Here is a 14,139-nt window from a genome sequence, read left to right as displayed (position 1 = left end):
TTCTTTTTAGCCTTCAAGGACCTTGTAATTTATTTTAGGAAATATAATATGGTTAGATAGATAAATAGATAGATAGAGAAATATAATATGGTTAGATAGATAGATAGATAGAAAACAATCCAACCCTAATGATATCAGTCTCAAAGAATAATATTGTCGGAAGTATTATCGGCTAAGCACACAGTGAGAATTTGAGAATCTGACTTTTCCTTGATGTCAGTTCTCTGGTTTACTGAAAACAACCCCTGACTCTCTCCCCCTGTTCCCAGAGATACTGCACTCCACTCCCTTGATCTGTCTTCCATTCTGTGGCCATTCTGTGTTTCTTCCACACCAAACCATGCACATCTCCAGAGCTGTCTAGCTTGCCTTGGGAGGTAGTGAGCTCCTTGTCATTGGTGGTGTACAAGCAGCAGAGGGCGGCCGGCTGCCTTCCTGTAACTCCTCATAGAGAGGAGCTGGACTGGTTGACTGCCAAGGAAATATTGCAACGAAAAGACTCTCAGACCCAGGGCTTCCTGCATTCTGAGTTCTCTATTCCGAGAACCTGGCTGGTGCTATGATTCAGCCACTCTCAGCGTTGTTCCGGTGCTTTTCTATTGCTGCCTTTCCCCCCGAGTGCATTTGGTGGGGGTTGTAATCTTAGTGCAGGAAGTTTTATAGTCCGCCTTGGCCTTTCACATTGCATCATAAGCATTAGTTCATATTGCTCTATAAGCTAGTAACTTGCTTCTTTCTTGCCTCTATAACATCCATGGAATAAATGGGCCACCACTGCCCCTGGGAATTTAGGTCATTTGCAGTCTCTTGAGATTTAAATAAGCTCATAAAACCTAAGTTTGGTGCCTATTTTAATTTCTTTTATTAATTGAAAATGTTTATTTTTAAATAGTAAAATCAATTGTATTGGGGTATAATTTAATTATAATTAGTTACATGTAACCTTTTAAGTGTTACCTCCACGTCTGCTCTCTTCAGCAGAGAGCTCTCTCTTAGGGAGTGCTATGACGTATCGCCGGGCATTGATTTTCATTTCCCCTCTATTATTTTCCTGGTATGAACAGTGCCACGATGGACTTCTGAGTGTACGTGTGCACACATGTCTGCCCTTTCTCCTACAGGCTGGTCCTTCTGTAGGAGGAGGTTCTTGTAGGAGAGAGATTCCTAGAGGTGGAGGGACTGGGTCAGAAAGTGTGAATGATCCTGAAGATGAGATGCTCTGGAATCAGCTGAGGGCTGGTGTACGTTTTTCTGTCCCATACCTGGTGTCTCTGGCTATGGGCCAGGCCCTTGGAAATCCTGAGGTTTCAAGTATCAGGAACACCCGGATTTTGATCTCCAAGAATCCAAGCGAATGGAAAAGCCAGGTTCCCTGACTGCAGCGAGACTCTTTTCTTGCGTCTCAAATTGAAACAGTAACAGGTCAGAGCTGGGTCCTGCCCTGGGCACTGGGCATATGGTTCCTGAGGTCAGTGTCTGTTGGTATTCCTTGGTTTTCTCTGGAATCGGAGGCATTGTTTTCATCAACGGTGTGTTTTGAAATTAAACCAGGCTGCCATCAATGAGTTAGCTGGCACATGGAGCACACAGACCTGAGCTGAATCCCAGCTCCTCAGCTGATTTGCTGTGGCACCTCGGTCATGTCGCCTCTCTGAGTCTGTTTCCCCATTTGTAAATGGGAAGTTACAACACACTTACTTCATAGTGTCAGTGAGGCTTAATGTGGATAAGGTGCTTATCACAGTGCCTGGGACTGAGTGACTCTTCATCAAGGGAAGCTATCACTATTATTATTTGATTCTCAGCACGGCTGTCTACTTGCTGTGTAACTTCTGGCAAGTTTCTTAACCTCTCTGATCTCGGTTTCCTCATGTTTAAAATGAGACTAATAGCTTGCTCTGTCTGATAACCAGAATGCTCTGTGTTGTTTACAAACCACTTTTTTTTTGGCATTTACCTATCTGCTCACCCCCAAAAGGTTGTCATGGATAGGAGTCAGGTCTTGGGGTGGGGCCTACAAGATGCAACCACAAGTTGCTAGACGGGTGGACTCTTATGCTTTGGACCATGAGGGAGAATTTCATTCTGCAAGCATTTCATTTAGTATCCATGTCCTTGGTTTTGTGAGTGAGAGAGAAGGAACATTTCTAGGGGTACTTCTAGTCTGGAAGAGAAGTGAGGGGGTGGGATGGGAAGGCAGCTACACCTCAAGCAGAATGTGCTGTGTGCCTTGTGACGAATCCAGAGGGGTGCGGGGTCTCAGAAGAGCAAGGGACCCTTTCAGCCTGTTCTCCACAAAGCCGATCATGCAGCATGAGGCTGTTTTGGTCCCTCCTGGCTTCAAACCCCTGAGTGGATGCCCCTTGCTATTAGGATGAACACGTAACTGTCCTACACGTAACTGTCAGGCCCTGCCAGCATGGCCGACCTTGCCGTTTACCGATCACTGCCTGGCATAAAGCTTTGGCCATGAGGACCTTTAAACCATTCCTCTAACGCCCAGCTTCTGCCCACCCCAGAACCTCCTCTCTGTCTGGAACACTTTTTCCCGTCTTGGTCAGAAGAGTGCATCCTCATTCCTCAGTGCTCAGCTTCAATGTCACTCCTTCAAGAAAGCGGTGTGCCACCCCCAGTCGAAGCCAGGCCCCCGTCAGTCACTCCCATGGCAGCACGCACTTTTTCTTCCTAGCATTTACCGTGACGGGCGTAATGATTTGTTGAGTGTCTGTCGCTGCCCTTGGAAGCTCGACGAGGTGGGACTTGTGTCTGTCTTTCTTGCTCTCCAGACTCTTAAATACCTGGGTGAGAAGTTGAGGCTGTTTCAGGAAAGATAAACAGTTTACCAGACATATCTGGGTGTGGGCCCAATTCCTCAAAGCCTGGGCTGTAAGACCTGCCTCCCTGAGGGGTAAGGCTCATTTCGGGACACCAGCTATGAATGATGTGGCGATGATTTCAGCCGACCCCAGGGAGGGAAGGGACTTACAGGAGCTTGGGCAGAGGAGCCTGGACAGGGGAAGGGTTAGAGTGCCACTGTTATCCCTCACTGTTGTCCCAAACCGGCCCATCCCCAGAGCAGGGAATCTCAGCCATTCACAATTCTTCATTCCATCATTCAATAGGCATTTATCATGTGCTTGGTGTTTCCTGAGGTCTCAACTGTGCCCAAACACTTTACATTCACTCAGCAGATAGTCACTGAGCTCCTACTATGTGCCAGGCACTGTTCCAATATCTGGGAATACCACAGTGAGCAAAACAAACAAAAATTCCTGCCCTGGGGGAGCTTACATGCTAGACATGGGAGGCAGACAAACGTAAATAAATATAAATCTTATCAGATGATAATAAGTCCTACGGAGAAAAATGAGCAGGGAAGAGGAAAGGGAGTCTGAGGAGGTTATAGTTTAAATCTTCTATTCCATTCTTACCACTGCTATGCGAGAAGTAGGATTCCTGTTTTATGGAAGAGGAAACTGAGGTTCAGAGAGCTTGAATGAATTATATAAGGTCATACAGCTAATCAGTGATGGAGTTGGCTTCTGGATTTTTTTTTTTTTAAACTATTCTGCTTCTCCCTAAGAAACTGTGACCCAGCTCTCTCTCTCTCCAAGTCCATGGTAACACCTGAGACAAATCCAGGTTTGATCTGGGTACTGTTGTTTGCTGGCTGTGTGACCCTGTGTGACCCAGCCTCATCGAGGCTTGGTTTCCTCCTCCTCCCGCTTCAGCTTGAAAATTAACTGTGATCACATTTGTCTGGTGTGGTATAGGTGGGCTGGGTGCAGATTTGGAGGCATCGAAGGGGAAGTGGTGGGTGCTATGTGCTTGGGCATGGAAGGGGAGAGGAGGCGGAGAGTAAGGGTGCCATCCCTGCCCTCCCCACAGGCGTCCTGCCTCTGTGGCTCTGCCCCCTGCATCCTGTGTGGCTGCTGCCCCTCCACCCAAAACTCCACCATCAGCCGCCTCATCTTCACGGTCTTCCTCTTCCTGGGGGTGCTGGTGTCCATCATCATGCTGAGTCCTGGAGTAGAGAGTCAGCTCTACAAGGTGAGTATCCCTTCCCGAGGGTGTGAGTGTGGGAGTGGGGTGGGGTAGAGGGAGCAGCCTGCGGGCCCTGGCCTCTGGTGAAGGCTCAGCTGCTGGGGGCCGAGGCTTGGCGTCCCAGCTGATCAAGGAGTTGGGCAGGAGTGTTCGCGTGTGTTTCTTCATGTAAGAAGGAGGGTTCAAGCCTCACGTGGGGATTCTTGTTTCTTGTAAGCTATGGTCCCCTTGGAAAATCATATTAATTGTTATTGTCCCCAACACTCTGGCCCAGGCAAGCTTTCCTCTCTTTAATGGGAAAGCCCGGTTTGGGGGTCCTAACTCTCCCCTTCATCTCAGTGTTTCATAGCCTGGTACAGACCCAGTGGGACATTTAGGCCAGTGGTTGTGACATTTCAGTGTGTGCGAAGGTATGAATCCTCTGGGGAATGTGCTGGAAATGCAGCCTCAGACCCCGCCTCAGAGACTCTAGTTCTGTAGGAGAGAGGCCTAAGAATCTGTTTTCCTCATGAATCCCAGGGAACTCTGGTATAGGTGGTGGATGGAGAGCACTTTGGGAAATCCTGCTTTAGACGGTACCATGCATTCCTGAGGCTGTGGGCATGATACTAGGGAAATAAACAGTTAGTAACAAGATGTAACTGGACCATCTGTCTCGGGGAGGGTGCAGGGGGCCCAGTCCTAGTACTTCAGCCCCAGAGATGGATGGCAGTGGAGATGGAGGCAGGAGGCTCCAGCTCCTGTCCTGGCCCAGCCCCCATTGGTAAAGCCTCCCTCCCGGCAGGCCTTGGCAGAATCAGGCCCAGGCTTCCAGGTGGGGTGGGGCTGTTAAGTTGCTCTCTCTCTCTCCACAGCTGCCCTGGGTGTGTGAGAATGTGGCCGGGATCCCCGTTGTCCTGCAGAGCCACATCGACTGTGGCTCCCTGCTCGGCCACCGTGCTGTCTACCGCATGTGCTTTGCTACGGCAGCCTTTTTCTTCCTCTTCACCCTGCTCATGATCTGTGTGCGTAGCAGCCAGGACCCCAGGGCTGCGATCCAGAATGGGTGAGGGAGGGGCCCCGCCTGCAACCTGGATCCTCCTGCAGGGTTTTCCCCCTCCCATGCCTGTCTCCAAACATCTCCAGACCCTACCCCGGGAAGCCAGAAGGGCACAACGCAGAGGTCAGCCTGTTTCGTTATTCCCATTTCTCGGATGAGGAAATAAAGCTCAGAAAGGGCAACAACATGCCTAAGGCCACAGTTTAGTGACACAGCTGGGGCTAGAACCCAGGTGACTACCCTTACCCCTATTTGGCCCTTTCCTCTGCCCTTTGGAGCTTTTTCTAGGGCCAGGACAGACTTTCCGTGCCCATCGACCCATCAGAAAGTCCCTCTTCACCTCTCCCAGTAGCTGATCTTTGGGGGGTGGGGTTCTGGGCATCTGGCCTGTTCCTCTACCCCCCATTCAGCTCTCCCATCTGTCTTATCGCCCCTACCCCCAACATAGGTTTTGGTTCTTTAAGTTCCTGGTCTTCGTGGGCATCACCGTGGGCGCCTTCTACATCCCGGACGGCTCCTTCACCAACAGTAGGCAGTCTTGGTGGGGAGGGAGGGGGCTACTAGGAGGGGGTAGGGTCTCCAGAGGGAGGAGCACTGGTGGGGGCTGCTCTTTGCTCTGGCCCACAGACTCCAGGCTACTGGCTGAGTCCTTGCTCCCACCTTGGGGACAGCACTCTGGTGCTTGGCCATATTGCCATATGGCACCTGAGGGGGCAGGGGGAAGGTGCCTCGCCCCCAACCCATTCCCTGCCACACTGAGTCTCTGTGCATGCTAGGGGCTCTCTGAGTGCAGGGACTTTGCTTCTTCTCAGTGTCTCCCATGCAAGGAATGACTGTTGAATGAATACATGTGTGTGTGCGAAGGAGTCCACAGGATTGTGCTGGCCCTAGGAATCCAAGGGAGCCTGGCAGGGTCATGGGCCCTGGAGCTCGGGCTGCTGCCCTGTGGCCAGACTTGCTTGCCTCACTCCCCTCTCCCCACCCAGTCTGGTTCTACTTTGGTGTTGTGGGCTCCTTCCTCTTCATCCTCATCCAGCTGGTGCTGTTCATCGACTTTGCACACTCCTGGAACCAGCGTTGGCTGGGAAAGGCGGAGGAGTGCAACTCCCGTACCTGGTATGCAGGTCAGTGCCGGGGCCGGGGCTACCTGAAGAAAGGACGGGTCCCTGAAGCCGGTTGAAAGCTTGGAGGGCATCTCAAGCAGCCCCCTGCCTTAGTGCAGGAATTGAACCATCCAAGGCAGATGTAGGGAAGTGGGTGTGTGTTGGCAGAGGCGTCTGACTCCAGGGAATCAGAGGAGAGCAGAACTGGAGAGGCCTGGGAGGGGTCTAGTTCAGCGCATCCTGCAGAATGGGCCACAGATAACCAACCCAGGCCAAACTTCAAATGATACTTCGTCATCGAAACCCCAGCGGCAGAGCGGATTTCTATTCAATTTTTTCTCTGTTCTTCTGACGCAATTAGAAGAAAGGCTCACTGAGGTGCTGGTTTGGTTTTCACACCTCTCTAGATTCACTGGTCTCTCCGACAGAGAGAGCAGGGCGCCAGCAAATCACCGTACATCTAGTTCACTTTTCAAATAACTGTTCTGTATTCATTGTATTTATTTTTATGGTTACTTTATTTATGACAAGTGAACCATTTTAGTTCAGGATCCGGCAAAAACTCAAAAAGGTGTAGGCGAATGATGGAAGTTTAGGACACTGATGTCATTCCCTGGATGAGGAAGCTGAGGCCCAAGACAGGGAGGACTGTCCGACGAGCCCTCTCGTGGGAGTGGGGGGACTTCCTGATCCCTGCACCTCCTGACTCCCCTGCTCACTGCCCTCCTGCCCAGGCCTCTTCTTCTTCACCCTCCTTTTCTACTCACTGTCCATCGCGGCCGTGACCCTGCTCTTCATCTACTACACCCAGCCCAACGCCTGCTATGAAGGCAAGGCCTTCATTGGCCTCAACCTCACTCTCTGTGTCTGCATCTCCATCATCGCTGTCCTGCCCAAGATCCAGGTGAGCCTGCCAGTCTCTGCCTGGCCTGAAACCAGGCCCCTTGGAGTGTGGAACGTCTTGTGGGAATCTTGGCATCCGGGGCAGAGCTGTCAGTCACAGAGGCTTGGGCTAAGAGTGTGGGCTCCCAAGTCAGCTTCCCTGGGTTAGAGCCTTCGCTCTCATATCTACATGCTAGGTATCTTTGAGAAAGTGCCTTAATCTCTCTGTGCCTCTCTCATCTCAAATGTAAAATGGGGTTAATAATACTTACTATTGGGAGTTATTCTCAGGACTGAGATCATATTGTGAACACTTAGAATAGTGCCTGGCATAGAGGTATCCATCAGATATTGGCTGTTGTTATCTTTATTATTGTTGTCATTGTTGTTTTTATGTAAATCGGAAGAATATTAGGGAGGGTCACTGACAATTAATAGACACCTCTGGAAGTGGTGTTGGAAGGTATAATTCCACAGTTTCCAATCCAAGGCCATCTGGGATAAGGGACAGGGGCTTCCAGGTAACTGTTCTTCAGAGAGAAAGCCTTCTGCGTCCAGTGGTACTTCCAATTTGGGGTCTCAGCCCACCAGGGGTTTCAAACATAGCTTAGGTAGTCTTTGGGGGTCTTTAGCAGAAAGTTTGGGAACCTCCCTTCTAGTCAGAGCCTCCATTTCCCACTGAGAAAATTGAAGCCCAGAGAGGATGATGCCTCTGTCCCAGATCACACAGCAAATACCTCTTGAGTACCAGGCACTCTTCTAGATGCTGAGGAAGAGGAAGAAGCTGTGAGGAAGAGGAGGAAGAATAATAATAGTAATAATAGCTAACAGTGAATGGCATCCGTCATGTCATTTAGTTCTTTCACTATCATCATCCCCACTTTACAGATGAGGAAACAAAGGCTTAGAAGAGTGAAGAGACTTGCCTAAGGTCACACAGCGAGTAAGGGGTAGAGCTGGGATTTGAACCCAGGCAGACTGGCTCCAGAGCCTGTGCTGTTAGTTACAGAGTTTAGATTCATCTTCTTAAATATGTGTGTGGTAAAGGGTGAGGAAGAATAACCAATAGGAGACGAGGCCAAGTAAGGTGATTTTGGATGAGAGTTGTATGGGAAATTAAGGAATGTGTGGGTTCAAAGGTAGGCCGGGCCAGGGCTGCTATAGTCGGGGTTTTGGGTGCCTTGTTGGGGGTCCTATTTGAGCTGAGGCCTGAATGCTAAAGAGGAGCTGCCTGTGCAGAGATATGGCGATGAACATGTTAGGGAGAGGGCACAGTGTATACAAAGGCCCTGAGGTCGGGGAGGGCTTAGCCTGTTCCAAGGACAGCGAGGTGGCTACTGTGGCTGGGGTGTAGTCAGCAAGGAGGAGTGTGGAGGGGGTGGTCAGGTACAAATGAAGGCGGGACAAACCACAAAGGGCTTTAATTCAGAGTGTGAAGAGATGCCACCCTTTAAGTGTTCTCAGCAGGGGAGCCAAAAGGGTATTCTGTTAGGAGAAAGAATTAGGACCTTACCTTTGGGTGGCCCCGGTGGCATATTTTTCCAAAAGGTGTGGGATGGAGGGCCCTAGGGCGGTGGGGTTTCTGAGGTCCTCTGGTTGGGTGCAAGTGGGCTGAGAGAGGGTGGGGTGTCCCCAGGTCTGGCAGGGGTCATACTGACGGACTGCTCCTGCCAGGATGCCCAGCCCAACTCCGGTCTGCTGCAGGCCTCGACCATCACGCTCTACACCATGTTTGTCACATGGTCGGCCCTGTCCAATGTCCCTGGTAAGTAAAGCCCTGCGTTCTAGGAGGCCTGGCCTGTTCTTTGGCCAGCAACAACCTTCTGTGGGGCTAGGAACCCTCACAGGTGATAGTGACATCCAAGCCCCAGCCCATTCTGACACTCAGTCCTTCAGGGAAGTGGGAAGACCCCATGTGTTCCTGGAGCTGTCTGTGTCATTGCATCTGCTAAGTGCTGTCTGTCATTGGTACTTGGGTGGTGGGTTGTGTGTCTGTCCATTTGGGTTGGCTCTCTGCCCATGCTCAGGGCTACATGGCTACTCAGACCTGGCCTGGATGGGCTAAGGGTGACCACACTCCTATCCTTAGACCAGAAATGCAACCCCCACCTGCCCTACTTTGGCAATGGGACAGTCCAGACAGGCGCCGAGGGCTACGCGACCCAGTGGTGGGATGCGCCAAGCATCGTGGGTCTCATCATCTTCATCCTGTGCACATTTTTCATCAGGTATGGCTGGGGTTTGGTTTCTGGGGAGGGATCATGATTGGGGACCCAGAACCGGAAGTAGGGGGAAGCTGTGGGAGCTGAGACACAAGGCTGGAAGCAGCATGTGTAACTCTTGCATTGTGATGGCGGAGAAACCGAGTCCCTTAGAGGGCACAGTGTGACTGGGTGGCCAAGGCAGGGCTTGACCCTGCCTCTGGGTCCAGGGCCCTTTTCTGCACACTGGGCAGCCATGTGCCCAGCTCATTTGGGGGCAGGCAATCGTGGGGTCAGGGAAGGAGCCTGCACTAGGGCCAGTGGGTCCAGGCTCTGCCACTTCCTTACTGTGTGGCCTTGGGATAAGTGGCTTCACCTTTTTGAGCTTCAGCTTCCTCCTTAGTAACCTCCAAGGCCCAGTGTGGCTATGACCCCTGAGTCTCACCTGAGAGAGAGCAGCTCATACTTAAGATCACGTGACAACTTTTTTTAAAGGGGCATGTTAGCAAGTACTTATCAGTGTGGATTCTGGAGCCAGACTGCTTGCATTTGAACCCGGCACTGCCACTTACTAGCAGTGTGATCTTGGGCAAGTCACTTAACTGTTCTGTGCCTCAGTTTCTTTATCTATAAAATAGGGATAAAAATAGTACCTACCTCATTGGATTGTTGAAGGGTTATCGATGAGTTAATATGTATAAGGCACTTAGAAGAGAACTTAGCAAATAGTAGGTGCCAAATAAGTGTGAACATTTGCAGAGCTGAGTGGCTGTGAGTGGCTGTTTTATAAGCATCAGTAGATGATAATCTTGCATATAATTTTGTTCACACTAAATCTGGCAGACTCGTTATTGCCTCCCTGTGGCCCTGCATTTCTCCAGGCGCAGTTTTCTTTGTCTGCCCTTCTCCCCCAGGAGCACCACACCTGATTGTGGCCCTGCATTTCTCCAGGCGCAGTTTTCTTTGCCCTTCTCCCCCAGGAGCACCACACCTGACGCCAGGCCCCAGGGCTAGACCATGCTGAGGCTGTTTCACATTTTGTTCTGTTTTGGCCTTTTTCAAAATATTTTCTCAAAAGTCAAGTCTGGGCAGTTCACAACATCTCTCTTCTTTGTCACCTCATGTGACTCTTTTCCAATCTGGAAAGGCCCACATCACCTCTGTTTTACAGATGAGGAAACTGAGGCTCCATGAGGAGCAGCCACTTCTCTGAGGCCAGGAGCACACAGTGGCCGTAGAGCTTTGAGCGCGCTTTCCCTGACCCCAGTTCTCTATCCCTCCCCATTCCACCCAGGCACAAAGCTGTGCTTCCTGATGCTTCTCAGACTCACACCTCCCTGGCCCGAGGTCACGAGGTCACTGGGCAGCACCTCTGAGAGCTCCTGTGTTCTTAGCACAGCTCTTAAGACACAGGAAGCAAAGAAAGATAAGCAGCCAGGAGGGCAGGGACCATTGATGATGGCTTTCACCCCAGCTAGATCTCCCAGATGTGGGCTCGTGTGCGCTATATATCACAAGTTTTTGGTGATTGGTGCCAGCTGCTGCTCAGCAATGGGTGACCTCAATTTGATGGAGTAGGGCTAGAATCCAGGTCTCCTTACACCTTTTTTTTTTCAAAATACAAGTTGGATTTTCAAAATTGTATATATGTCTCAAATTATTAAATACTGTTAAAAACATCAAGATCTCATTATAGAGAAGCAATGACCAAAAAAATCAGTGCTATTATTCTTTAAATTATAAAGATGAATAAAGGGATGGTGATTGATAAAACTACTTACCTAAAACTAATAAAAGGAAAACAAACTTAATAGCAAATGACCATTATTAATTATTAACATTATTGATGAACGTAGTACTGCTATGGGCCTTTGCAGTACTAGGTACTCTATTCATGTTAATGGAAATGACAAACGAACAACCAGAGTAATAATAACCATTTAATAATTTATACTCGATGCTAGGCACAGTGCTAGGGGCTTTACATCATTATTCCATTTAATCCTTCTAGCAGCCCAGCCCTGTAAGGGAGGTACTATTGTCCCTGATTATGTGGACAAGGAATCAGAGGCTCAGAAAGGTTAAGTATCTGGCCCATGTTCACACAGGGAGTTGGGGTAGAGTCGAGTATCAAAGCAGTTTGTAAACTCCTGGGCCTAGGACTTAACCAACAGGTCAGTGGCCCTCAAGGCTCTGGGACCATCGTGCCTGTTGTTGTCATGACCAATGCCATGGCTCATGAGGCCCCCTGGCACTGCCCTCCTGCCCACCCCCAGAGGTGATAATCCTGACCGCCACCTTCTCCATCCCCCGCAGTCTGCGCTCCTCCAACCACCGGCAGGTGAACAGCTTGATGCGGACAGAGGAGTGCCCGCCCATACTGGAGGCCACGCAGCAGCAGCAGGCGGTGGCCTCCGAGGGCCGGGCCTTTGACAATGAGCAGGATGGCGTCACCTACAGCTACTCTTTCTTCCACTTCTGCCTGGTGCTTGCCTCCCTGCACATCATGATGACGCTCACCAACTGGTACAGGTGCGTGCATCCTGGTGGGGCACGGATAGAGCCCGCAGTGCCTGGGGGGTGTGTGCCACACAGCTCCTCTCCTCTGACCCCTCATTGGGGTTTTCCTGAGCCTGCTCAAGGCTTGGGCATGAAGGTGTCAACCTAGGACCCTCCATCTGCCCTGCAGTTTCCCTGCCAGTACCTTAGTCTGATCCAAGCATCCGGTGCCTTTCTTAAGTGCCTGAAAAGTGGGGACCGCAGGAGGTGGGGCTGGGCCTGTGCAGGACAGACCGGGTTTACAGATCAGGTGTGATTTGGATCAGGGGGTTGGGTCTGGGATTCATGTTTGGATTAGGGTGTAGAGATCAGAATCAAAGTCACAGGGTCAAGCAGAGGAGTCATGAAGTCAAGAGTTGGGACTGGGGCCATGTAAACTCATAAATTTGGTCATTTGGTTAAAATTGGGGTTAGGAGGCCATAAAGCCAGGATTAAAGTTGCCAGATCAAGGAGCTAAGACCAGAGGACCAAGGTCAGGGGCCAGTCCTGGGGTCACAGGGTCAAGAGATATCAAAACTGTGATTATGAGATCAGAGGTGAGGGATGGGGTTAAGGATTGAGGGTTAGGATTAAGGTTAGAAGTCAGAACTAAGGTCTGGAATTCCAGGCTTCTAAAGCCAGGGACTATAAGTCAGGTCACAATATTTCAGTCTAGGACTGAAGTTAAGGTTGTAAATGAGGTCAAGGTGAGGTCTGTGGTCCAAGTCTAGGGTCTTAAGGCCAAGTGTCAAAAATATGAAAGATGGGGACCAGTGTTACAGAATAAGAGGCAAAATTGAAGTCAGCGTCACACCTGGATCATAAGGTCAGGGCCAGGACTGAGGTCACAAGACTGGGGGCAGGCTGACTGGGTGATGGTGTCTTCCAGACCCAGCGAGACCCAGAAGATGATCAGCACCTGGACCGCCGTGTGGGTGAAGATCTGTGCTAGCTGGGTGGGGCTGCTCCTCTACCTGTGGACCCTGGTAGCCCCCCTCCTCCTGCCCAACCGTGACTTCAACTGAGGCAATGCCCTGCGGCCTGTCCACCTGGTGCCTCGGGGCTCAGAGACAGTCAGCCAAGCTGAGCCCCTGCCCTGTCTCCAGCACTTGTCCCTGAGCTGGGCGCCTTATTCTTAGTGCCTTCATGGATGAGGAGCATCGGGCCCATGCCTGAGCCCCTCCCTCCACTGCCCCGGACCACGGGGCTTCCTCTTCATTCCCCTTGTCCCTGGTCGCCCATACTCACCTGCTTGGGGGAAAAGGGCCTCTTGTTCCCAGGCTCCTCAGGACAGGGTCCTGAAAGAGAGAAATACTCAGAGCTGCTCAAAGAGCAAGAGCACTCACCATGATGGGGTACCCAGCACTGAGGCACTGTATTCCTGACCACGTGCCCTGGGCACCCTGTCCCCTTCCTGGACTTCGTGCCTTACGGAATCTCTAAGACTTTGTCCAATAAAGAAGCCAGAGCATCTGCCTCCCGTGTTCTCTGTCCCCTCACCCTCGGTGCAGCCCCCATCCCATCTGGGGTCAGTGTGAGGGTTGGGAACGGAATGTCAGGGCTGAGGGGCCAGACCAGGAGGGGCCTCCAAGGCCAGACAGAGGGGCCTGGGCTTTGTCTTCTGGAGGTGGGTGTGAATGACAGGTGGCAGGAGGTGGGGAGAAAAATGGTAGCAAGAGCCAATGGTTCTCGAATGGTTCTTGTGTACCCAGCCTGGAGCAAGGAGCTTTCATCCTTGTGGCAAGCCAGTTAGTCCAGTTGAAAATCTGTGCATAACTTAAGTGAGCCCTCTACATATGCAGATTCCCAACCATGGATTGAAAACCTACACAGAGAAGGAAACTTATAAGAGAAAAGAAAGATGAAGCTCCTGATTCCCCAGTCTTCCCTGACCACCAGTCTAAATAAGCACCCCCATTTCTCTTAGCACACTATTCCCCTGCATAGCCTCTATTACTGTGTGTGATTACTGTATCCATTTGTGTGATTATCACTGTATTGTCTGACTCCCCCTAAGGTCAATGAGGGTGAGAACCTGCCTTTATTGTTTATAGTTTCTCCGGTGCCTAGAACAAAGCCTGATAAAGAGAAGGTTCTCAGTCTGGTTAGTTGAGTGACTGACTAACCATCTGAATGAATATTGGTTGATTCTGGAGCAGCCACAGGAAAGCCCAGGGAGTGGAGAGTTTATAGCAGAGTAGGAGGGAGAGGATCCCAGGGCTTGGGTCAAAAGGCCTGAGTTTCTATGCTGAATATGCAGGGTCAGAGAAAAATTCCGAGGAATGGCTTCAAAGCTGAGACCTGCAGAACAGGTGAGAGCCAGGTGGGATG

General features: G+C 50.7%; 1 protein-coding gene across 1 annotated transcript; it reads left to right on the top strand.

Moving 5' to 3' along the window:
• The first annotated feature begins 3,872 nt into the window (after positions 1–3,872).
• Positions 3,873–13,284, top strand: SERINC2 (serine incorporator 2). The gene is made up of 9 exons (XM_015598770.2): positions 3,873–4,050; positions 4,899–5,089; positions 5,532–5,611; positions 6,070–6,207; positions 6,921–7,090; positions 8,743–8,833; positions 9,158–9,296; positions 11,586–11,801; positions 12,698–13,284. The coding sequence occupies exons 1-9, from the start codon at positions 4,015–4,017 to the stop codon at positions 12,831–12,833; spliced, it is 1,197 nt and encodes a 398-aa protein (XP_015454256.1). The 5' UTR covers positions 3,873–4,014; the 3' UTR covers positions 12,834–13,284.
• Positions 13,285–14,139: the final 855 nt, after the last annotated feature.

This window comes from Pteropus alecto, unplaced genomic scaffold, assembly GCF_000325575.1.
Source record: "Pteropus alecto unplaced genomic scaffold, ASM32557v1 scaffold39, whole genome shotgun sequence".
Taxonomy (NCBI): Eukaryota; Metazoa; Chordata; class Mammalia; order Chiroptera; family Pteropodidae; genus Pteropus; species Pteropus alecto.
The sequence above is the reverse complement of the archived record's forward strand: the minus strand, read 5'-3'. Positions and strand labels throughout refer to the sequence as shown.

Excerpts from the sequence above, each read along its gene's own strand:
- SERINC2 (XM_015598770.2), top strand. The coding sequence starts at position 4,015 with ATGCTGAGTCCTGGAGTAGAGAGTCAGCTCTACAAG. Across the intron at positions 4,051-4,898 it reads TAGAGAGTCAGCTCTACAAG|CTGCCCTGGGTGTGTGAGAA; the intron begins GTGAGTATCCCT and ends CTCTCTCCACAG. Across the intron at positions 8,834-9,157 it reads GGCCCTGTCCAATGTCCCTG|ACCAGAAATGCAACCCCCAC; the intron begins GTAAGTAAAGCC and ends TCCTATCCTTAG.